Source organism: Triplophysa rosa, linkage group LG6 (genome assembly GCF_024868665.1).
Source record: "Triplophysa rosa linkage group LG6, Trosa_1v2, whole genome shotgun sequence".
NCBI lineage: Eukaryota > Metazoa > Chordata > Actinopteri > Cypriniformes > Nemacheilidae > Triplophysa > Triplophysa rosa.
Window position 1 is genome coordinate 6888182 of NC_079895.1, and position 23895 is coordinate 6912076.

Below are 23895 nucleotides of genomic sequence, written 5' to 3' on the forward strand. Positions count from 1 at the left end.
TAAAGTTGTTTCAAAGCCATGGCATTTCTAAATTGCCGAGAGTCTTACCCCCTTACATGCGGTGTTTAAAGCATATTGCATATTTCACCTCAAAAGATAAAAACAGGAAAATAATCATATTTTGAATAAACTAAATGAAATAACATTGTGTGAATTTTTAAGAGTATGCCAATAAAACACATTTTTCTAATTAAGTACTGTAATGTAATTCTTGTACATTTGAATGGAGATTTTATAAAAATCGAGCACATTAGTAAAAATGTTAAAAACAGGTTATAAAAGTAGTATTTATTTTCTTCAAGTAATATACAGTATATACATACATATATACACACATATATTTGTCTTTTTTTATTTAAATATGGTGAAATATGAGCGGTGCCGATTCGAAAGGAGCTTAATAAGATTCACTCTTTGTTGTTTCTCTAAGCAAACAGTCCAAAACGTAATGCTGTTTAAGACCACAATCTGTACTGGACACAGACGGTCCAGCAGCCAGTTTCGTCCCCTAGAGACAGAAGAATGGGCCGGTTCTTCTGTAGCAGATCTCTCGGCTACAGGCTTTTGTTCTGTGTGAAGTTCCCACACCTGATAAATACTGAAACAGAAAGCCGATCTTTGCTGCAGTGAGATTCTAAAAGTGATACTTACCTTCTCTGTCTCGATGTGAACGACATCTTTAGCCTCAGGGTTCTCCTCCCACAGGGGGGCACCTGCAGGGTCTTTCAGGAAAGCCACCATGGACTAAAAGCGGTGAGAGAACAAATGAATAATTAAAGTAACTTAAAGAGTTTACTTTCCACCGTGGAAAAAAAAAACTTCGCTCAACTTTTCAGAGAGCCAATGGCAATACAGCATTTATTTCAAACGAAAAAGGAATCATTTTGATATTAGAGGTACAGATCTAATTATATTAAGAAAGAGATAAAATATTGATACCAAAATATTGGTGTGCAATTTAAAAAAATACCGTAATCTCCTCAAAGATCAAAAAGATGGGTTAGGGTCACATATTTTACACTGTAAACACAAACGCTTCTACATATGCATATTTGTTTTTATGGTATCAAAAGTGGTATCAAGAACCATGAAACTTCACTAGTTTTAGTATCATGCCTGAAATTTATTTCTGAAAATGAGTACAGCACTCCCATGACTTTAAAGGTTAATCGTGGAGGCTTTAACCTTTCCTGATATACTAGAGGGAAAATGAAGGGCAGTATGTGAACAGCAGGTGAATTTAATAAGAGCTCTCTCCATTCTCTCCACACCAGTGGCGCCAGTGAACATGCCCCCATCAGTGACTCATCCTACAGAGCCCAGCTCATTCATTTTTAACATATATTCACATTACAGCTCTTCTCGTTCCACAGCCATTCATCAACGCCTCGTCAGATTTGCTCGTAATTAGGCTGAAAGCTGCGTGGAGAATGAAATAGGTAGGAGAATGGAATAGGAGACATGTCTGATTCGTCTGATTATAAACCAAAGAGACTTTGGCTCTGGTGCTCGAGTAGTTTGAAATAACGGATTATGGGAAAACTGAGGATGTTAAGAAGGATTATTATAGTTTTACATTTAATACATTCACATGTATGTTTTGTTCAGTTAATTTTAGTGTTACATTAAGGGGCGGTTACATTAAACTTAGTACCAGACTAATTTAAATGTTAGAGGTGTCTCGATCAAAAACAATTTACATTGACATATCCTAAAATATATCAGTGTGATTGTTTTGTCCCAATCTGCACACAGTAATGTTTCTGTAAAGCGTGTTTTTAAAAACGAATTAAATATCCTAATTTAACTAAGGCATAGTCCTGGTTTAAGATAATCCCTGTCCAGGAAATTATCCCAAAATGTTTTATTTTGGCCTTCATTTTTGTGAAGTATTGTTAAGCATGCACATTTAGTTTTAATCTAAGTTTTTAATATTCAATATAATTTCATTATTTTCTAACAAAGAACCACACACTGTTGCACCTGCCCTAAAAGAAACAATCAAGTTTGTATATAAAATAATAGCATAATAAAAGAAAAGCAATAAATAGCAATATTACATACTGGAGGATTTCAGATAAACTGAATGAAACTTGAATTTCTAACATGAAATCAAAACTGCTGCACAATAATTAGCTTTAACTGATTTTTATAATTGTGGCATTGTTAATTATAGCAATTTGTTTCGAAAAATGGCACAAATTATCCTCAATATTTACTAAAATGCAGATATACGCCCCACATAGTCTAATTAATAAAACAGATTCTTAAAGATGCAACATGCATCACAAGAGGCTTTGAATCGACAAAGATGACTTAAAGGAGCAATGTGTGATTTTTAGAGAGAGAGAGAGAGAGAGAGAGAGAGAGAGAGAGAGAGCTTTTGTGGGCAGAGTTTGGAGGAGAGACGTGAACTGAAATGGTTGTCAGTCAGCATCAGTCAGAATTGCTTGCATTGAATGTTTTTTTTCTCAAATCATTTTGCAATGTAGCCTATAATAATCCAACAGTTTTAGTTTATTCGTATCTTAAGATTATAGGCCTAATGTGGAATGACACTTTTTAATGAACTGTTTTGTTGTAGGGGTACAGAGTAACTTACATTACATTCTTTTAGCAGTCAGTTATAGGCCTAATTAATATAGGCTATTCACAGGCTCAATTTTTTGTTTGAATTTACTTGGTTTTGCTCAATTTTATATTAAGTTGTATTGTATTTTATTGAAAAGCAAGACAAATTATAAAAAGCGAATTTTGACTATTCAGTTTGTGCAATAGTGAAAAAAATGGTTAATAAATAGAAGAAATGCAAAAAACCATGTTAGGTGTTCGGTATTATTTGGCCTTCGGCCAAGTGTTTCACATCATGTTCAGCTTCGGCCAAGAACTTTCGTTTCGGTGCATCCCTACTTTCTACAGTACTTCAAATGCCCGCATGATCTCTTCCCTGTGTCAACATGAGAAAACATGCACTGACTCAGCCGACGGCATCTTTTTGTACTGTGGTGGCCACCGTCATGTTTCGAAAGGGAGAGGTGAGCGGACGTGAGGGGAGGACTGAGAGATTGGTTGCAATTGTCAAACTCACCGCTTGTGGCCGCTATAAATCCCGCTCTAGACCTTTAATTCAATTGGAATTTTCTGAGAATTAAGGGTTAATCCCAATAAATACACAAATTAATAAATTACCTTAAATGTGGCCGGCCTGTTGTATTCAGTGTTAAAGGTTCCATCCCTGAAAGCAACACAAAACTAAAAGATTAATGTCTGTAGTTGTAGATTCTCAGTAATAATCCAATAAGACCTTCAACAGGCATCGTTCTATTGAGCTTAGAAAACAGAGACTATTCTTACTTGTAATGCAGGACTTCGACTCCTTTGGTTTTCGAGCTAGGGTCTACCTTGACTTTTTTACAGAGTTTACGGCCTTCTGTATCTCTGTGGGCAAAAGCACAGAAAACGATACATGAATTGTCAATTATATAAAATAAACAGTTGTTTGTGGTAGCATTTTAGAATTTAAAAAGCTACGTCGGCTACATCTCGAACATCTCAGAACCTGAATCGTTGTTGAGATACGTAAAGTCAGCGTAAATTATGGATTGAAATTGACTATTCCTTTAAGGGTTAGGTTCAAAGTGTTACAACATAGTGTAGTAAGAACATGGTACATACATCTAAAACAGGACTGTGAAACAAGGTTCTACCAATAAAACTGAAAATTTCTTTGTACTTTATGTTTATGGGTATATTATACTGAAAAGTGAAGATGGAATCTGAATTTAAAAAAAGCATTCTCCATTCAATACTGAATAGCACACAATCCAGGCATAATGCAAAAAGAAAGAGCAAAGTATAAAGCAACCATATTGTATACAAAGTCTGCAAGCACAATAAATTAACTTCATGCTTTTTGTCGTGCAAACTCTTAGGCAAAAGCAAACATTGAAGTCATGGCAAATTATGCTCAACAAGGATTATAATCACATTATTCAATTATAAAACAAGCCCTCCAGGGGCATTTGTCATGCAAATTGATGCAGCCAAAAACCTGAAGTGATACAATTAATGTCCCGAGACATTAAATAAATTGCTGTTCCAGCAATCCATGACCGTTCATGGGAAGCGACAGATGACCATAGCAATAAGCTAATGTAAGGGCTGCTGCTCAGTTTGGCAACCTCTGTCATTTTTCTCTTCCTGAAGGACAAGATGTTCAGCTGTATTTTCTTTAGTCTATTGTATAAGCTTGGCCTTACTTTCATTCCAGGGCTCCAGACTGCGACTAAATGGTCCCATTTTGCGATCAGTTTTCGAGACAGCGCGAGCATTTACAAGTACTCGCGCATGTGCGACCTGCAAATTTGGATTTTCTTCTAGTTGTTATTTCATGTGAAAAGATGAGTAGAAAGCGAGCCCGCCACCAGTGCAGGCTGTGTGTGATAGTGAACTGCGTGGGTCACTCGCGTCGCGGACGCGCACAATCCAGGTCGTCATTGACAAGTTTACACACAACTGGCCTCATTTATCAATCTAACGTAGAAACGAGCACAGATCGGCGCGCAGAAATCATCTTACTACAGGGTTTACATGAGATTCATCAAACATTCGTATGCCGCCAATCTTATCGTACGAATGATCGTACCTTGATAAATGTGGCAGCTGAAATTGGTCGTAATTTACGTATAACGCCCCTATAATTTCAGGGTGTAGACGCCTCGCCCCTAGATTTTGCGACATGGAGAAACGTAATCCGGCCAAAAAGAGGAACTTTTCCGATTTAGAAATTAAAGTTTAACCTTGATAAGCGGAATCAAAGGAAGTAAAAAAAAACTGTTTTGGAAAGAGATCGCTGCTGTTTTGTAAATATGATGCAAATATTTTATTTTATTATAGTGTTCCACCATTAAAAAGTTACACTGAAAGTATTGTTGTTGCTTTACATTACTTTGGTTGTACAATGCAAATTTAAACAAAATTAATCTGACTTCAGTCTGGAAAAACTTTAAGTTACATTAATGTGTTAATGTGAAAACGAATGTATATATACATTACTGATCATTTTTAGGCCACAATTATAGAATAATGTTTATATGTAAATGTTTTTATACAGTTTTCTTCATTTAGGTGAAGAAAAAATGGTCTGTGGCGGAGGAGATAGATGCATGTTTCTAAGCAGGATAAAGGTTTAAAATCTAATGCTGCTAATCTTGCATTTCAGGCTGTTTAAATCAACCACACACAGTTTTGTTTGCTTCATTTATTTTTTCTCTTTCAAATCTGTCAGAGGCAGGACCAGCGGTCTTCAGCCCCCACAAACCGGCCTGGAGCCTGCCACACAAAACCAGGCAACCTCGAGCTGTGACCCAGTGCACATCTTCCACCCCATCGAACATCGCACAAATAAAAAAAAACATTAAATCATGCGTTTTGTCTGTTTTCGTTTGAATGCATATTTGTCAAACAAAGAAGCTCATCTTGCAAATAGGTAAACTAACCCATTGCATAAAAATATATTGATTAGGCCTATTGTAGTTTTTAAAATGTTTGACTTTTAATTTGTGCATTTTAATTGTCGTAAATTATCTTAGAAGTAGCCTAAAATTTCCTTAAAGTTTTGTACACCAAAGCACCCGTTAACCTTGTAATTTCAAACAATTAAATTATCATATAATAAATAATTAAATAATTTAAAATACTTTATTAATGTAATGAAAAAAAGAAATCGCATCGGAATCTATTTTTACATTTGTTATACTAAACGAAAAAAACCTATTCTTACTATTTGTCATTATTTCTTTTCAGTTATCAAAAGGGTAAAGCGTACACAGATTCAAATCTCAAAACTTGCGTACACAAACTGAGACCCGTCGTGAGATTTGATCGTAGCAACCGCTCACGTCCAATTTGATAAATGACAAGTTTTGCGTGGAAACGACCGTACGCCCAGTTTTCGGTCGTACGCTCGTTTCATAAATGAGGCCCAACGTGCGTACATCATTACAAGTCGCTGTTTGGTGTGACGGATTTTTTAAGCCTGAGGATGAACAATTTGATATTTGAGACGTTTAAAATGAAACTAACAGCAGAGGAGCACAGGAAACTTCATTTATCTGTTGAATACTTGAGACAGCGCTGGATCATTTCAATCCGTTCACAGCAAGAACGAACGACAGGCAAATGCTCTTGTTAAGTTTTATTTTACGTTATATTTACATGTGTTGTGAACATGAGGAAACGTGCCCTTAATATACAATAAAATTATCGTTAGAACGTAATAACACAAGACCTTTCATTTTGCTTTGATGTGTAACACTGTAAACCATTACATATATACTTTTTGACAAGCACAATTTCTGTTGGTTCAAATGAATTCAGATTACAGTCTCTCATTTTTTGCTTGGGCCCCTAACATTTTCAGTCAGGGGCTACATTGCTCCTAGTAAACATTTTTTACTAGGAATTCAGAGCCACAGGTCTTCAGAAAAAAATGACTGTGTTTATCCTTCTCAGTTTAATGCATTGAGTGGAAAAGCAAACTTCATAAAGTTCTGTAAGATAAATCAGAGCTCTTTCAATTCACTGCACAAAAGATGCACAGACTACGTATCCTTGTTTTTTTGTCTTTTTTATAGTTTTGCTGAGTGGTCATTGTGGTTATTTTTAAATAAGTCTATAGTACTATGGACATGATCACAGTCTATTTATTTATTAAAGGTCCAATATGTAATTTTTTGAAGGATCTATTGACAGAAATGCAATATAATATACACAACTCTGTCTTCCGAGGTGTATAAAGACCTTACATAATGAAGTGTTATGTTTTTATTACCTTAGAATGAGCTACTGCTATCTACATACAATACACCGCGGGTCCCCTTGCATGAAATCCCCCATGTTGTTTCTACAGTAGCCCTAAACGGATAAACTGGAGAGCGTAAATACGTTATCTCCTTCGGCAAAGAAGCGAAAACGTGATGACATCTTAGTCCTGTGTCAGCCTTCATTGTGCTTCGAAAGGAAGGGGTGAGCGGAGGTGTGAACCTTTGGTTACAATTCACAACCTCGCCGCTAGATGCTGCTATATTTCATACACTGGACCTTTAATACAGTATAGCTCATATTGCACTATTTGTGCATAGTCTTATTACTATTCATGAGGTAATATTCATGCGCTAACTATCACATCCATACCCCCTTCGCCACTCTCTAAAATAAAGCGATGATGCGCACTCAGTACCTACCAAACATATCTTTATCAAAGAGCCAATGACAAAAGTAAAAACACTCTCGCCACAATGGACATCTAAATGGACATCTAAAAGGACTCACAATTACCTGCTTCCTGTGACATCGCAAATACACCCACAACTTCCCCGAGAGCCACATATCCCAATTGAAAAGACTCTCTTGAGCGTTAATGAGCATGAAAATGTATTACATAAAGAACAAATAGGAGCAAAGAAGACTCTGAGCCTAATTTAAAGCTCCATGCTAATGGAAATTCAAAGAGATGGAATTAAATTACATTTCTGACAGCAACCGTCATCAGCCGGCTGCTTCCCCCTCACCATCCCCTACAGGCAGATGAGACGACATCATTAGTGTTATGCACGTCCCACGTAACGCCTCGGTGGGAGGGCCGAGCGAGGTGTGCGAAAAGCAGCGCTCTGTCTGTCAGGTGGGAAACTCAATTAGACGCGCAGAGTAGCGAACGCGATGACTCATCGCAAATGGCAAATCTTCAGGCTTGCAGACAGACAGCCTCTGGTCCTGAGAAAAATTGATGGCATATTGTTTGTTAAATCCAGTCGCCTTATTTAATTCAGTGAGAAAAGACACTGGATCATTCAGTCTCCAAGATTACTTGCATTCCGGTTTTCTTCATACTCACAAAAAAGTGGCCTCAATGAATCCAAATGAAGTCTCAAAAAGATGACTTAAAAGTTGGTTTTAGAAACTGAAACTAGGAATGTGATTTGACAACAAGCTGAAGTGTTTATTCTAATCATCAGAGACATCACGACAACTTTTGTAATGTCATTTCTCAAAGCAATCATTTTTCAAGCAGAGAAGCTGAGATATGACGGGTGCGTTACCCGAACTGGGATGCATTTACATTTACCTATTATTCATTTGACAGATGCTTTTATCCAAAAAAACATTTCATCAATATATGCATACCCTGGGAATCGAATCCATGACCCTTGGCATTAGTAGCACGATAATGGAAACACCAATAGTCAGTAGTTTTAACACGTTTTGTTCTTAGTTTTTTTTCTGGCTGTAATTTTAGATAGTTTAGTAGTAGTATGCAATAAGATTTTTTTCTCAATTTTAGGCATACTGCCTCTCCTGCATGCCTCTGAAGTGACATATTTGATAAGCTTTGCTTTTAAATACACAATCAAGCTAGTAACTGTATGAAACCGGTTAATATTTGATAACACTGCTCAACAACTCTGTTTAAACAGAGCACTGCTGACACACGAAAATAAAATATGAAAATTAAACTCATAATTGAAACAGTAAGAAAGCTTGCCAGCCTTAGCAAACAGCGTAGCAGTGACATGCTCAAAACCAATCGATTCAGACTTACCCACAATTCACCCATGCGATAGTGCCCAGTCCTTTCACAGCCTCAGCCACATCAGACAAAAGCTTCAGATGTGCATCTCCAGATGAAGCTGAGGACACAAGAACACATTCCAAGTTAAAAGAAAAGAAAAACAACAGTTAAAGATGAATTTGACACTTCAATAGATACCATCATTGTATGTTGTACAGTATATGTGCATTACACATATTCTAAAAAGAAATGTTCTCTTCATTTGGTATTCATTGGGCTATGTTAAGAAAAGCATGTCAACAATTGCTCTGACGTATTCTGCAATACAATTGTATTGCAATACTACAATTCAATTACAATTATAAACGATGTAAACACTGCTGTTTTTGATGCACTTGAAGTCTTAAATACGTCTTAAAAATGAAACAGGAAGTGGTCTATACTGTAAACATTTTGAAATGATTGGATGACCTTTTAATTTAATACACACAACAAAGAACACTGTATTGTATCCCACAATCCAATGCACTCTACTTGACCTTCAGATTAGATTTTTTAAGCACGCCTAACATTTTCAGACAGACCACTGGAGCTTATATATATATATAGACATCCTTTTGTTAAGCTTGTATGATTTACAGACAAAATGTTCATCAGAGACTGAAGGTTCTATCACAGTTGCACATATCCAGAGTGTTTTCTGATCTCACATAAAAATCACCCATAAAAAAACAACCCTGTGCTTAAGTATTAAATACATAAATAACTATTGAATATATGTGCACATTGTTTAACTGTTGGGCATTTATCATTACCAAGCGGTGTGGGATTGCTGCTGTCGACGGCGGTGCATAATGCTTAGTGTTTATTGGGTGATAAAAATGGCACTACAGCTATAGACCAATGTTGTGACAAAGTGAAGAAGCTAAAATCAACAATGATACAAAATTAAATAAGAAACATACAACATTTGTTTTGCTGTATTTCTACAAGGTCTCCAGTCTTACTGACAGATAAGAGCTGCTGTTTGTACTCAAGCTGATGATAAAAGTATTTATACATGGAGCAACAGAACAGTGTGAAAGAACCTAGCATGATTTACTAGCTGCAGATTTACACATTTCTGACAGTCTGAGATGTTCTACCTAGCGACCGAAGACTCAGAATTCACATTCTGCTTTCTTAACTATACTCACATGAGTCAAGGAAACCCGGTAATGATTTGAGGGAAAGTTTACAGGTTCTACCTTGAGCATTGATTCTTTTACGGTTAATGGGTTTTACTGTAACTAAGCCAAAGGGGATGGACTTCCGGATGAGAGCATCCGTGAACCACCTGATTATGATCCCTATGTATTTATGTATTCTAAAGGGCCAAACACTATAACTATGGCGGTACATTCAATTTCAATCTTAAGTATGTGAATGGAGTAGAATAAAAATACTAGCAATTTTGCAGACTAAGAGCCTGGTGTCTCTTAAAGGTGCCGTGTGTAATTTTGTGGAGGATCTATAGACAGAAATGCAATATAATATACATATACTAAGACCTTAAATAATGAAGCGTAATGTTTTTATTACCTTAGAATGAGCTACTTCAAATCTACATACTGTACACCGCGGGTCCCCTTGCATGGAATTCACCATGTTGTTTCTACAGTAGCCCTGAACGGACAAACTGCTCTACAGTGTGCCTTTTGTAAATATGTTATCTCCTTCGGCAAAGAAGCAAAAACGTGATGAAATTTCAGATGAACAATTCTTTTTGACACAGCACAAGTTTCTGCATTTTTGTGAATTTGGACCATTGAGATTTGAATGTGGGCAGAGGTACTTAGCACAACGCCACAGAAACGTAATCGAAAAAATTCTGATTGACATAATGCTTTTATTGTACCACCCCCGTTATAATACGTCAAGGGACTATAACAGCTACCACTGCACCACGGATGCATCTAATGGGGAACAAATATGCAGGGGTGGGGAATGTAAACAGCATGCTGAAATGTTTCATTGGATGAGTAGCTGGAGTCTGCCATCAATCAAGTTCACTGCTCGATACACAGTCTTATCCAATGACCTCATGTGGTCGAAATGGATCATGAATTATGAAACTCATAAATCTTGAACAGCAAGACCTTGAGAGGCTCTTTCCTTGCTTTGAGGGTGGGGTGGATTGTTTATGGACTGTTAATCCATAGGGTACTCATACATGTTGCTGCATTCGCTACTTCTGCTTACAACAGCTGATGCGATGCAAAATGAAGCAAAAAAAGGTTGATTTTAGCGAGTGAGTATCTCTCGAGAAAGCGGCTGAATGTGTGCTAAACGTTTATTGCTTTATTTTCTTTGTGAATGGCTTCACGATTAATATTACACACTCAGCCAATAGGTGTGGCAAGTAAAGTAAACAAACCAGTCAGATGTTGTGACATACAGTATGTGGAATGTGGAGAAACCTATTTTTGCAAGGTGACTCACCTACCTAGTAAAGAATCATAGCTTTTAATTTCAACATTGTTCGAAGTATTCATATAGAGTGCCGCAGGGATGACGTATTTTTGTAGGCCAACCCGGAAGATCATAAAAAATAAGCTTTTTGATTATCAATGGTTTATGATACTTACATGTTTTGCCTATCAAGATCATCTTTACAAATTAACACATCATTTATTATTTTTGAAGCCTTGATACGATCGCCAGAAGTAAAAACCTAACATGAGGCTATAAACAGACTACACTATGGTCGCTCCATCAACATCACCACCACCAAGCCTCTGACAACTCTTTTAAACTTTAATAAAAACAAACTTTAATAAAACGTGTTCCCTGATAAGTAATTACTCTGTGAATCAATCCCCATCCACGTTTTTGAGATTTGAGTCCATGTTGATGACGTTTAATGTGGCCGCCAATGTATGTATGCTTTTAGCAACTTGTTTTTAAAAACATGTAAAAACTCACGAACGGGTTATGGTGTGTTTTATGTCGTAGAATAAAACACACAAATATTTCGAGGTTTTGGTAACCCCCTTATTTCAGCAAAGATAATATACATTAAGAAGATGCACCACTGCCATTACAAAGAATGGAGAGGAATGCAACGCTCAATATGGCCGCTCTAGCGAAGAAAGCCCCGCCTTGAAGTAGAGCGATCCAATCATCACTCGACAAAAACAGACTATTCTTTGGGGCAGAGCTCATGAGGCGCTTGCCAACCTGTGCGGATGTGCAGCAGCTGCTTTATGTGCCAAATCACAGCACAATGCATGTGGCATTTTCAGTGTTGCTGAAAAGGGTGCTAGTGCAACGTTCAAGCACTCTTTTGTCTTTTCTTTGAGGTCAACTGAAAAAGCAGAGTAAGAGTTTAAAGAGAATCTTACGGAGCAAGTCGACATGTTAATGGCTGGCGACCTGAAGAATAACATCATGAAGGTAACTCAATAGCCCCCCTTGACTATTGAGACGTATTGCTGTATGAACGCTTGTTAAGAATGTAGACTGAGACCATGCATTAAATGTGTTTGTAATGCAATAAAACACACATCCATTGACATCTGTGAAGTTCATAATCGGCTACTAAAGATGAAACACATTTAAAGCATCTGTAACACGATAGTCCAACAGTAAGAGGGAGACTGACCTGACTTGGTATATAGGACAAGAACATTAGTTCTGGTCCTTAGAAGTTTCTTGAAATCCTTGTGATCATTGACTTTTTCTATGAGTGGAGACACCTTCACTGCCTGGAGAGCAGATAACACTGTAACCTGAGGAGAAGAGAGACACAGAGACAGACATGATCATTTTTCACTGTCAAGGCCAAATATCACAGGCGCTTCAGAACAATATGCCCAACTGTGGAAATACAATTGCTGCACTTTTGTGAATCACAACAGTGTCAAACCATGATGATATAGAGCAAAGATGCCATCAGCCATTACACACAAAAGTCAGCATATCATAAAAATACATACTTTGCTAAATTGCTACACTAGACATTGGAAAAATGGTGAGCATCAAATGAATAAACTGATCTATTCTTTATTTATTTGAGATTTTTTAATTGCACATTTTATATTATAGTGGCTGCAAAACATAAAAACATATGTATCTGAAGGTAAGAGAACATTCTGCAAGACTCCATCACTCTCTCCACAGCTGTTTTCAATCCGAGTTTGGATGGAGCAAACCGAGCTGATGAAGGTGACATAAAGCTCCTGTCATCTAAAGCAGAGGAAAATGACAAGAGCAGACACAAACGCAGACAGTCAACCAACCTATCACACACTGATGTTCTCAATATGCACACATGCTAGATGAGGAATTACACAACCACGAGATATGACTAAACTGTTACAGGACAAGACTGATCGAATGTTATTTCACATAACCTGCAGTTTTCAGCAGGAAATAAAGCGTCTGACAGCTGTTTGTAGAGTTTTGCACTTTTTTATGTAGCAGATATTAAAGAGGAACTTAAAGAAGTTAAGGTGGTAATGCACAAGTTACTACTCCAAGAGCATTTTCTGAAACAAAGATGCAAAAATATCTGCGTTTTGCCAAACAGACCATTATTTTAAAATGTCAGAAAAAGAAAAAGTTGTTTTTGTCTGTGTGTAGCAACTGCAAAAGTGTACGAGGGCTGGTCTCAAACATGTAGCAGAGAAAAATAAACCTTTCCATTCTAAAATGGTCATGGAACTCACCGAAGACCTTCACAAGCATAAAAAATGGACCTTAGTGGGAAAATCATTAAAAATAGTTTATAGTAAAAAAAATGGTAGTGTACAGACTTCAACACTCCATCCACAATGTTGCATGCATTATGTTCCCTCTTCTTCCTTTTATTTCCTGTTTCTTGTCCATCCCTCAATATCTATAAAAATGGCAAAAAGGTGTCAAAAAGTACCACATTTTGTTCCATGCATAGCATACAGGATATCTTTAATGGATCAAGGCTCTGAAGTAACAGAGCAAATGTTCTTTTCCTGAAATGAATGCTTAAATATTTGGTGTACACGTCACTTCCTCTTTGTGAAAGGCCAGGTTCGGATAGTCCGGTTCGGGCAAGGGACTGTCGCTCCGGAGATTCACTCGGGGTGGGCTGCCATCAGTAAACTAACGGTACCGTTTAGCGTGTTGACAAAATGTTTATTCTCTCCTACTTGTAAGTCGCTTTGGATAAAAGCATCTGTTAAATGAATAAATGTAAATGTGAAAGCACACAGGGGTCAGCTGACTGGACAACCTGTTAAACTCGGTGACATCCATGTGGCCCTGGAGCCCTTGGAGCAGTTGTATGAAGATGACAGTCTGGGCTAATTAAAGTCCTGCAAATCTGAAGGACCTGAGAAATCACACCTCTGACAGGGAGCGCAGACCCCATGGTGCATTATAAAGAAATGTCAGAGCAACTCACTAAAGTATTAGAGAGGAAAACTTTAATTGAGTTGCTGAAGGGATCGGATAACGAATCAAACTGTTATACTTCCTATACCATATAAACATACTATGTATCTTCTTAACAGTTATAACTTTCTGGACTTTTCTGAATTCAAAAAGACTGTTTAAACTACTAATAGGCCTACATCTCACTTTGACGTTTGGGATATTTTGACATCAGACAGGTCAGTGGCTCTCCACCATCGGTATACCTACATAGGTTGCTTGGTTTTTAAACTCTATGAAATAGAAACAAATTGCTGTCCTTCCAAAATTCACAGTTCTTTAGGAAATTAAAAAACATTGTAAAGTTGGCAAGCACTTTTAAATACTTTTAATTGGTTAGATTTGTGCAAAACCTAGTAAAAAACATAAAGGGTGACTCAAACTAATGATTTATGGCAAAAAATATCACAAAATATGGATGTGATATGTAAGTGCTGTTAAAACTTGTAGCAGAATATATTTGCATATCTAGAAATGTCTCAGGAACAAACTAGAATTTCTCTTATAGGTGTTATTTCATCAGTTGTATATTAAATGTCTCATCTGGACCTTATTCAGTTTATAAATACATTCATTTTTTAAAATTCTTTGATTCTATTCTTTTTTTCTTGAACATGTGAAAGACAAACAAGCGCAGTTATCTCTCTACAGGTTAGAAAGCAGTTACTAAAGGCGTCTTTACACAGGCGAGTTAAGGCGTCTCTGTGGCGGATTAAATTTCTGTGTAAAGACGCAATGCCGCACGAAAGCCGATCTAAAATATGCCGCCTCTGACCCTCCTCAGACCCTAGTATCAAAGCGACTCTGATGCGGCTCAGGTTTAGTGTAAATGAAGGTGAAGTGAAGATGAGTGAAGATAAAGCCAAAAACACACAGCCACATTTGTTTTAGGCTAATAATAACAACACAGGTTTTTTAAATAATTCAAACAAATTTTTCGTTTCATTTTTTCATAAAATGATTTAATGAGGAAAAATGTTTGGAGTATTTTTGTTTACTCAGGCAGGCTGTGGCACAGTTTGAATGCAGGATGTAAATTTTGAGACCGTTTTCAGCCATTAAAATAGTTTAGATTAGTTTTTAATGGCACAATACATTTATTTCGTTTCGTTTCTTTTTAAAGTTAATTTAGAAAAATGTTTGGAGTATGATTGTTTGTGACTCAGGCCCGGCATGCAGATTTTTTATTTGAACTCATGACATTGTTTAAATTCCTCCTTAAGCTCCTCCCCTTCGTGGAAAAAAACTTCCGGTACGTGTGACACGATCACATGCAGACATGTTTTACTGTGCGTCTCAAACTGCTTCAAATATTAGGTTTGTCGGACATTATGCAGTGTCGCAGAGTTATTTGAAAAGCTCTCGTGTTACTTAAGCAGATGGGTCTCTGCAACACATGCATGAAGTTGAACACTTAATAAATCACAAACTTAACATTGTGTTGTGATGAGAGAGTTTGTGCTTTTCTTACCGTTTACCTCAAAACAGTCGCATCATAATAATGTAAGTGTGCTTCGGTCCAGATCGTAAAGTGAGGACAGTAGCGCTTGTGCACAGATGCCCGGCCCTAGGAGCGTAAATTATTTGGGTCTTGTCGGGCTAGGATTGAAATGCAGGATTTTGTCGTTATATTTCCAGACGCATCTCATTGAGGACAGTATTTCATACACGAAAACGATCTGGTAACATTTGCTGTAACATAGGAACTGTTCATTTACCTGGTCGACAGTGACTTGGCTCTTTAAAACAACTTTTGGCATCTTTCAATATGCGGTGAGGTGCCCGAGAGTTTGTTAGCTAGGAAAATCATTTAAAATGTTGCATTTATAGCCTATTATTGCTTTTATCCTAAAGTATGCATTGTTATTATTAGTGTCAGTATATATTTTGAGTTTATATTGTTTAATTTAAGATATTATTTCATCAGCATATTGTTAGAACTGTGCTTTTGTGGTTATGTTCAGCATTATTTCGCATTATTTTAATTCCTGTGTAAATGCATTTATGCCGCTTTAGAGCTGCATTAACGCTCTGTGTTTTTGTGGTTATGTTCAGCATTATTTCGCATTATTTTAATTCCTGTGTAAATGCATTTATGCCGCTTTAGAGCTGCATTAACGCTCTGTGTAAATACTCATTTTCGTGGTTTTAAGCCGCTTCAGATTCGGTATCTGTGCCGCCTTTGCTGTGTAAAGACGACATAATTTGATCTTTACCCAAAGGGTTGATTGTGTAGACTTCAATTTCATAATTGAATAAATGTTAAATGACCACTGTATGAGTATTAACAAAGTCCGTTTAAGGAAGTCGTGCCACTCGGCGGCCATGTTTGCAATGTCTCTAGGCAGCTTTTTATGTCATAGCAAGTCCACTGTGCTTTCCTGTGGCTCAGTGGTTAGAGCAAGGCACTAGCAATGCCAAGGTCATGGGTTCGATCCCAGGGGATTGCACACAGTCAGAAACAAATGTATAATACAATGCAATGTAAGTCGCTTTGAATAAAAGCGTCTGCCAAATGCATAAATGTAAATGTGAATGATATACACACAGGTTGCTTCATCAGTGAACTCAATGAACTCACAACCTGAATTTCAGGCATATTCTAGAAATCTTACATCACCTAATTAATATTCATGAACCAAACTGAAAAGCTTTATAATGACCCCACCCACCACTTTTCCTATCGATCCTACACCTCTACCATACAGTGCTCAAGCAAAAAGTACCATTTAACTCACATTTCAGATCTTACTGACCCCAGAACCTGTAAAAGCACAAAACTGCACAGTCAAAAAACAGACATTATACAGTATGCTTATCTTTTCTCAAACAACCCATCTTTAAAAACATACAGCTCGAGACAACCGCAGCATTCAAGCCCATTCAGAGACGAAAGAGTCACTGTACAATGTCTATTCACATCAGCATTCCGACCCTGTTTGCGGCACCACCTATTCTCCAAACATTCAGTCTAGACCTGACAGTCGACCAATAGAACGGGCCCATTACTGTCTGGCAATCATCATGTCCTGTACCTGTTACAAAGACTTCCATTTGGCTTTCCATGAGCGTAGGTGTTCGACGTGGACATTATCCCAACAATGCCTGCTCTTTCACAAGAGCAGGCATTGTCATTGTTATTATCATCATCCCCTAATCAGCACTGAGGGACAGGCTTGATCATTTCACGTCGATCAATGGTAAGTAAAGAGAACAAGCTGGAGAAACCACACGCTGTGGCACTTTTCATCTGACGAGCAGCTATGGCTCGAGGGAGAACATGCAGTGAAGAAACATGGTGATGGAGAAACACGTTTTTCTGTCTCAACCTAGCCAAGTGTCTTTGTTGCTGCTTTCTGATGGAAGTCCTCATGGACTCTTTGACTCAACAGGGATGGTCTGCAAATCATTAACTTGCAAATAAACGTTCTTCAACAGTCAAATGTGACCGATCACAGCAGTGTGCAGAACAGTTTTGGCAATTTTCACTTTCTTTATAACCTTCCCTAAAAATGCTCTCCTCAGACATGAGAAAATGAATATACTAAAGAAACAGATTTCAACGTTAAATGTGAAACTTCAAAGTGCTACATGACATTTGGAGATAATGTAGAGCACTGCCGGCAAGCATAACTGCAAGTTATATTGCACAGTAGTACAACAAATGCTATGAATACAGCTAATGTGTTACGTTTTCAGTCGTATCTCAGGGCAACAGCTAACATTAACAACATAGATTCAGCCAGAAGTTACAAATCATCATATACTCACCCTTGTGGCATTACGACACATTATTTTCATTCGGCCGTGAAATGACTGTGAGGTCAAACCATGTTTATTTGTATAGTGCTTAGAAAAGACATATTGTTTGAAAGGAGCTTAACAGCAAAACATTACCTAATGCATTCAGTGAGCAAGCCAAACATGACAAGAAACGCTACATAACACGTTTGATATTTTCATTTTGTTAGGACGAGTTTCTGTTCTCAATGCAATGAAATTAAATGTGACTTTTACCGACAATATTTATGGAGTAGTATAGACTGTTCAGTTATGTCAAAAATCATAATCATGATTATTCTGGCCAGTGTTGAGATCATGATTATTTAACATGATTATTTACTGACTTTAAAAACAACAAATAACTTTTTTTACTTGAACTGAAAAACAAATAAAATTAAATGAAAAAAGCTGCACCAGATTCCAGCACAATGGAATGCTGCCCAATAATTGTTTCAACTCGGTTATTTTGTTTTTGTAAATCGCTGAAAGACAAAATTGATGATAATGATTAATTACAATTAGGGCTGTCAAATGATTAATCGCATCCAGAATAAAAGTTTGTGTTTACGTAATATATGTCGGTGTACTGTGCATATTAATTTTGTATTTATGAACACACACATGAATGCATATATTTGAGAAAAAGATAACAATTAATAAACGTTTATTTAGAATTTCAATTATTGGTAAATATAAATAGATACATTTAAATATTTCCTAAATATATAGACAAGTATGTGTATGTTTTTAGTTTATAAATACAAAATTAATATGCACAGAACACAGATATATTATGTAAACACAAACTTTGTTCTGGATGCGATTAATCGAGATTAATCGTTTTACAGCCCTAATTACGATTAATTGTACAGTCCTACTTGAAGTTATGAATCATCATCCACATAAAAAAATCTGAAGTAGGCATTCTGCGCAACGTCTCTACTTCACAGACAAAAAAAACCATCTAAAGACATTGCGATTACGATTGGTCTATTAATTCGTTGTTTAACAACAGATCATAATAGTCCAATACAAAATTCTTCTCCAGCAATTATGCAAGTTATTAAAAATAACCAATAACGAGACAACTACCAAAAATTTTGTATATTTTAAAGATCTAGGTGACATTGTATAAATGAATCATTTTATTGTTTTTAAGTGTAATCTACTGTATGTATTGCAGTGTCCCTGCACTCAATCCTTCAGTCAAGGACACCTATGCATGCACAGCATGAAACACATTTTGCACAGCACGGAAAATACTTAAACACTAAAAATGATCCGTCATACATATTGCAAAAACATCTCGCTTAATCAGCAGTGGAATCTGTCATTGCATGCGCTGTGCGTACAACATCACAATCGGCAACTCATTTTCACTTTCAGTGCCTCAATGATTCAGCACAAAATGCTTTTACTCAAACACCATGAGGGGCTTCGGATCCGCAAATATGACATGCACAATTCACAAACAAGGGAAATGAGTCCACTACTTAATTTTCAATGAAACAGCAGATCCATATGAGTCAAATATTCCCACACACTAGCCCTGAGAGCCAAGTTAAATGTAACTGTAACTGAGTGGCTGGAGTTTATATGATGTGCATGGAGATCTACAGAAATACAGTAGGGTGCGAGATGCCTGGATGCCTGCTATCTTTGCCTGGATGAAGAGATTTTATAAATCGCTCTGACAAGTGGGAGGACTTGAGAGAAGAACGGATACCAGAAAGTGGTATCTCACCCCCCCCCCCCCCCCCCCCACCCTGACAAAGTCCCCACAGTTAGAGTACCTTTGTTTGCTGTGGCAGGCGCAAAACAGGATGTGAGAATGGAAAGCTCCTGCATAATGAGAGTTGACTGACGTGGCCATTAGACTATGTTGTTGAGTATTGTGCATATTGCTTCACTTGGAATTTCTAAATGAGGGTGATGTACTTTAAACTAAAGCAAATTAAACGGGGTTCCAAACAAACAGTACAAGCTCATTTCTGCCCTAAAACTAAATAAAAAGAAGAGGAGATTGTATCAAAAAGTAAACGGTGTTACAGTACATGTAATTCACGCCCAAATCAAATTTACAAGATGTTAACAATCAATAAGTTATCAGTTGCATGAGTCATGTATTTTAATAGTTGTGCATGTGACAACGTGTCAAACACTGATCCATCCGTGATTTTACTACAGCAACCAGAGTTTAATATTTAAAAGACTCTACAGATGATATTCACTCTGATATGGTTAATGCACTTTTACCATAATCAAATCATGGTCAATAATTCTAAGGGAATGCTACAATAGTTCAAATGCACATCTGAAATAAGTCAAATGCAACATTTTATATGTTCAGATGTGAAACGTACTGTACAGTTGCACATGCGTACTGAACAAAAAACAAGACCTGCTAAAACTAAAATGAATGAGACTGAATGATCTGATTGAGCTCCAGTGTGTGTGTCTTATGCTGTCAACTTTAAGCCAAGGGCTGCAAGGAGGAGAGAAGATCATTCCCTTTTGTTTCGTTTTCGTCTTACGTCAAACACACAACTCTCCGAAAGGATACATTTGTATTAATGCTTACATAAACCAGTGAATTTATTTTAAAAGACTCACCAACGATAAGAATATGAACATTTCGATCTATCTCCTACGTCTCCCGTATCGGTTCCCAGAAGCCATGATGCCGCTGCCACGTCTGTCTACGCAAGCGCAATCCATTCTCCTCGAGATCCCTGGAGACCGCAATGCTTCTTAGGAAATGTAGTTTTGCGCGAGGTATAGTTTTCACAAGGCGTGGAAGTTAGCGGGCCTGTAGTTTACATACCTGTAAACATTCAAATGTTTGTGAGGCGCATGCAAACGGTAATTTATTCAGCAATGTAGGAGCGGTGGAGCATTGGTTTAAACTGGTTAAACAAATCCGATAAACTACACTTGCTAACGGTGAAGTATGTAAAAGTGAGAGTTATTTAGTAAAGACATACAGCGATACGAGTTAACCTCTGAGAATGGTAAAATGCTAAATTACTGCTAAATGAATGTATATTTATTGTTAATAATACTCAGAATAAACTATTAAAGTAAACTACGCCATGTAACTATATTCATGAACCTAGCATAACCTTTCATAGTGCTGTGCTGTAATGCCCTTTAAGGTAAGTTCCTCAGTATTGTACAGTTACCGTTTTATGAATATTTATCTTATTCATAAATATTGTAATGTTTTAATGTTTTGTTTTATATGTTTAAATTTACTGTGGTGATTTGGGGCATTTATTTAATAAGATACGTAATAATTATTGTCATATTTGGTCGTGCTTGTGTCAGACACTGTTGCACAATGCCACCACATGGATGTGACAGTAGCTACGTGGTACCACAAAACAGTTTTAATTGAGTCTCGAAAATGCTCGTTTTCTATTATAACAACTTGAAGTGTTTTAGCCATATGTACTATCAAAGCTTTTCAAATTGGTAAAAATTTTATCAGTAGTTTTAATCTTTGTGTTTTTGGTAACCTTTATTTTCAGGAACACTGTTAAAAATGAACATAGTTGCAGTTGTGAAGCGATTATCGATATTTACATATAACTAATCTATATAGCCTAATGTGTAGCCTACCTATAATATGCCAAGCATGGCAATTCAATTGGCTTCTACCATAAAACTTCTTGTAGTAATTTAGATTTGTCCATTCCCTGCACTTACACAAAAGTGCCATAGATAAACTGTACCATGATTTTGGAAATGTATGATAATATGTAATTCTTTGAGGTACATAGAAGTCATGTAAATGTAAATATCATGGTATATGAGTATGGTAATCATTCAGTATAGTTAAACTGATCCCACCATTCTACCATAGCATAAATAGTTACAGTGTAGGCTACCTTTTAGCGAGGTTTATTGTTTAAACGCATTAAAAACTACGAAATAATGATATGATACATTGGTACTTTTGTCAACGCTGTCCAACTCTAAACAGTTAATTGATTGCCATGGTACCCCACAGATTCTATGGACAAACTATTCAGGCTGAATACAGGGGTGTTGCTGAACCCCAACAACAATGTAATATGAATCTTTAAAACAATTCAAAGGAAAGGTTGTTATTACAGAATTGTGTTTATAATGTAAACAGAAACCTCACCAGATCTTGTACCATTTGCGTCACACATGTGAAGTCGAGCGTCATTTTAGAGTTTGCACCCCTATTTGTTTGAATTTGATCTGCCCTTCTGTAGTAGCTATCTCTCTCCAGCACGGCGCAGTAAAGCAGCAGCTGCGGGTCGATCGCTGGAAGTCATTCACAGAAAAGGGATACTGCACAGGAGAGATACGCAAAGCGGAGATTGCGCTTTATACCTTTCGGTTTATGTACGATCCTGTTTTTATTCAGTGAAAGGACATCAGAAGGTAAAACATTAATATACTTGCCTCGCCTGTTTATCTGATTATTTATAAAAACGTGCTTTTTGCTGTAGGATGCGACTGTGAAGTAGTTGGAGAACTTAGAAAAGAGTTCTGCTTGCAAATAGTGAAATGGGCTACTTTGACATTTGTATATGGGAAGATGCGATCTGGCCATCGTGATGCGAATTTTACTCCAGTTTTGGAGGAAATTAGTGACTTGTTCATATATCCAACATTTTAGCGACTCCTATGTTACTCTTAAGAATTATTTTTTATTTATTACTTTTATAAATAACAACTTTGGAAGTCAGGTTAAACGAGATTAGGTTAATTTTTTCAATATTTTAGTTTTTCTTTGTTTTATTATTTTAGTTTTTTACAGTCTTAATATTTTATAAAAAATTATTTCGCGGTGATAAACAACCCCTTTTGGGAATGTCATATTTTGTAAACATGCTTTTTAATAGACAAGTGTTCAGTTGGCGTTAATTTTACCGAACAATATCCAGTACATTATGGTATTCCTTTATCCTGACATGGATTTACTCGCAGCTCACGTCCTATCCAGGGTCCGAAGAATTTTGCTTTGGACTTGTACCGTACGCCATCTAAAAACCCCTAGTCTGCTCTGTTTATCTCTTTCTACTCTTAAGTCATATTGCTTGACAGTTACGATTTTTCGTTTGGTTTAGGAGAATTATATACTTTTGCACAGGGCTTGTGAACGAGGTGTAGAACGAAATGCCATGTCTAACACCTAGGCTATATCGGATACCTACCTGTGTCGTTGTGTTTTGTGGGAACTCTAAGCATCAACAGATTTTTTTCTTTTAATTTTTAAACGATTTTAATTATTTTAGTGTCGTCTACTTTAACCGCAGTATGTTTATGTGAATTCACGGAAGATCTTAATCTGACAGTCAGGAAGATAGTAGGCTGTATAGCATTATTCTCCATATTCACGTATCAGATTGACGAGTTCACTTATATTCATGACATATTGAACCAGGCGCTGAACCATGTGGTCAAAAACATCTGTCACATTTGAGGTACACAAGAAAGCAACTGTTTTATCTTTCGAATTTTCTTTGATTGCTAACATGTCCTTTGTATTTTGTTTCTGACAGTTTTAACTTGTCAATGCTCAGCCTTTTAAAAATTTCTTTGTGAGCTAAAATCGTGGCTTTGTTACTCTCGGCGGCTCTTTCTTCAGCTGTATCTCTGAATGTGACAGTCTTGCTCTTTTAAAGTCTTATGTCACTCTGTTTGTTTTCTTTGTATTCGTTTTGCCCAAACAATGCGTTTAAAGCGTGATGAAAATTTCTATTGTTTATGATGTTGAAGTTGAAGTCGGCTCGTGGCGAAGCGGAGTGCAGGTGTACAGAAGACAGACTGCAGCACTGGCTTTTAATCGATAGGGGGCAGTGTCGAGTCTTGTGGCCTATGCACACAAAGCAGTTGCTGTTAGGAAGATAAACCTGTGCAAAAATGATATTTTCATGTTAACCTGGCATGAAAGGGTTTTTAATCCCAGAGCTCTACCATATTGCAGTTTATCTTTAATTCGCAAATACACATAAAAATACATAAATATACACAATATACATAAAACGGCTAACAAGGTAATTTGGTTCGCTTGAAAAGTACAAATGGGCATCTTGTGGTAACAGAACTAAACC

The 23895-nt window shown here is 36.9% G+C and overlaps 2 protein-coding genes across 5 annotated transcripts in view; one reads left to right on the forward strand and one right to left on the reverse strand.

The window, feature by feature from the left end:
- Positions 1 to 20503, reverse strand: part of pdia5 (protein disulfide isomerase family A, member 5) — a 47274-nt gene extending 26771 nt beyond the window's left edge. Inside the window, exons 1-6 of the mRNA XM_057336766.1 lie at positions 20417 to 20503; positions 12213 to 12339; positions 8600 to 8687; positions 3355 to 3438; positions 3190 to 3235; positions 652 to 744 (exon numbers count right to left, since the gene is read on the reverse strand). Coding sequence (XP_057192749.1) covers positions 652 to 744; positions 3190 to 3235; positions 3355 to 3438; positions 8600 to 8687; positions 12213 to 12339; positions 20417 to 20437 — 459 coding nt within the window. The 5' untranslated portion in view covers positions 20438 to 20503. The remainder of the gene's footprint in view (positions 1 to 651; positions 745 to 3189; positions 3236 to 3354; positions 3439 to 8599; positions 8688 to 12212; positions 12340 to 20416) is intronic.
- Positions 20504 to 22080: 1577 nt separating this feature from the next.
- Positions 22081 to 23895, forward strand: part of sema5ba (sema domain, seven thrombospondin repeats (type 1 and type 1-like), transmembrane domain (TM) and short cytoplasmic domain, (semaphorin) 5Ba) — a 121803-nt gene continuing 119988 nt past the window's right edge. For all 4 annotated transcript variants that reach the window (XM_057335646.1, XM_057335648.1, XM_057335649.1 and 1 more), the window contains exon 1: positions 22081 to 22219. The gene's annotated coding sequence lies outside the window, so the exon portion shown is untranslated. The remainder of the gene's footprint in view (positions 22220 to 23895) is intronic.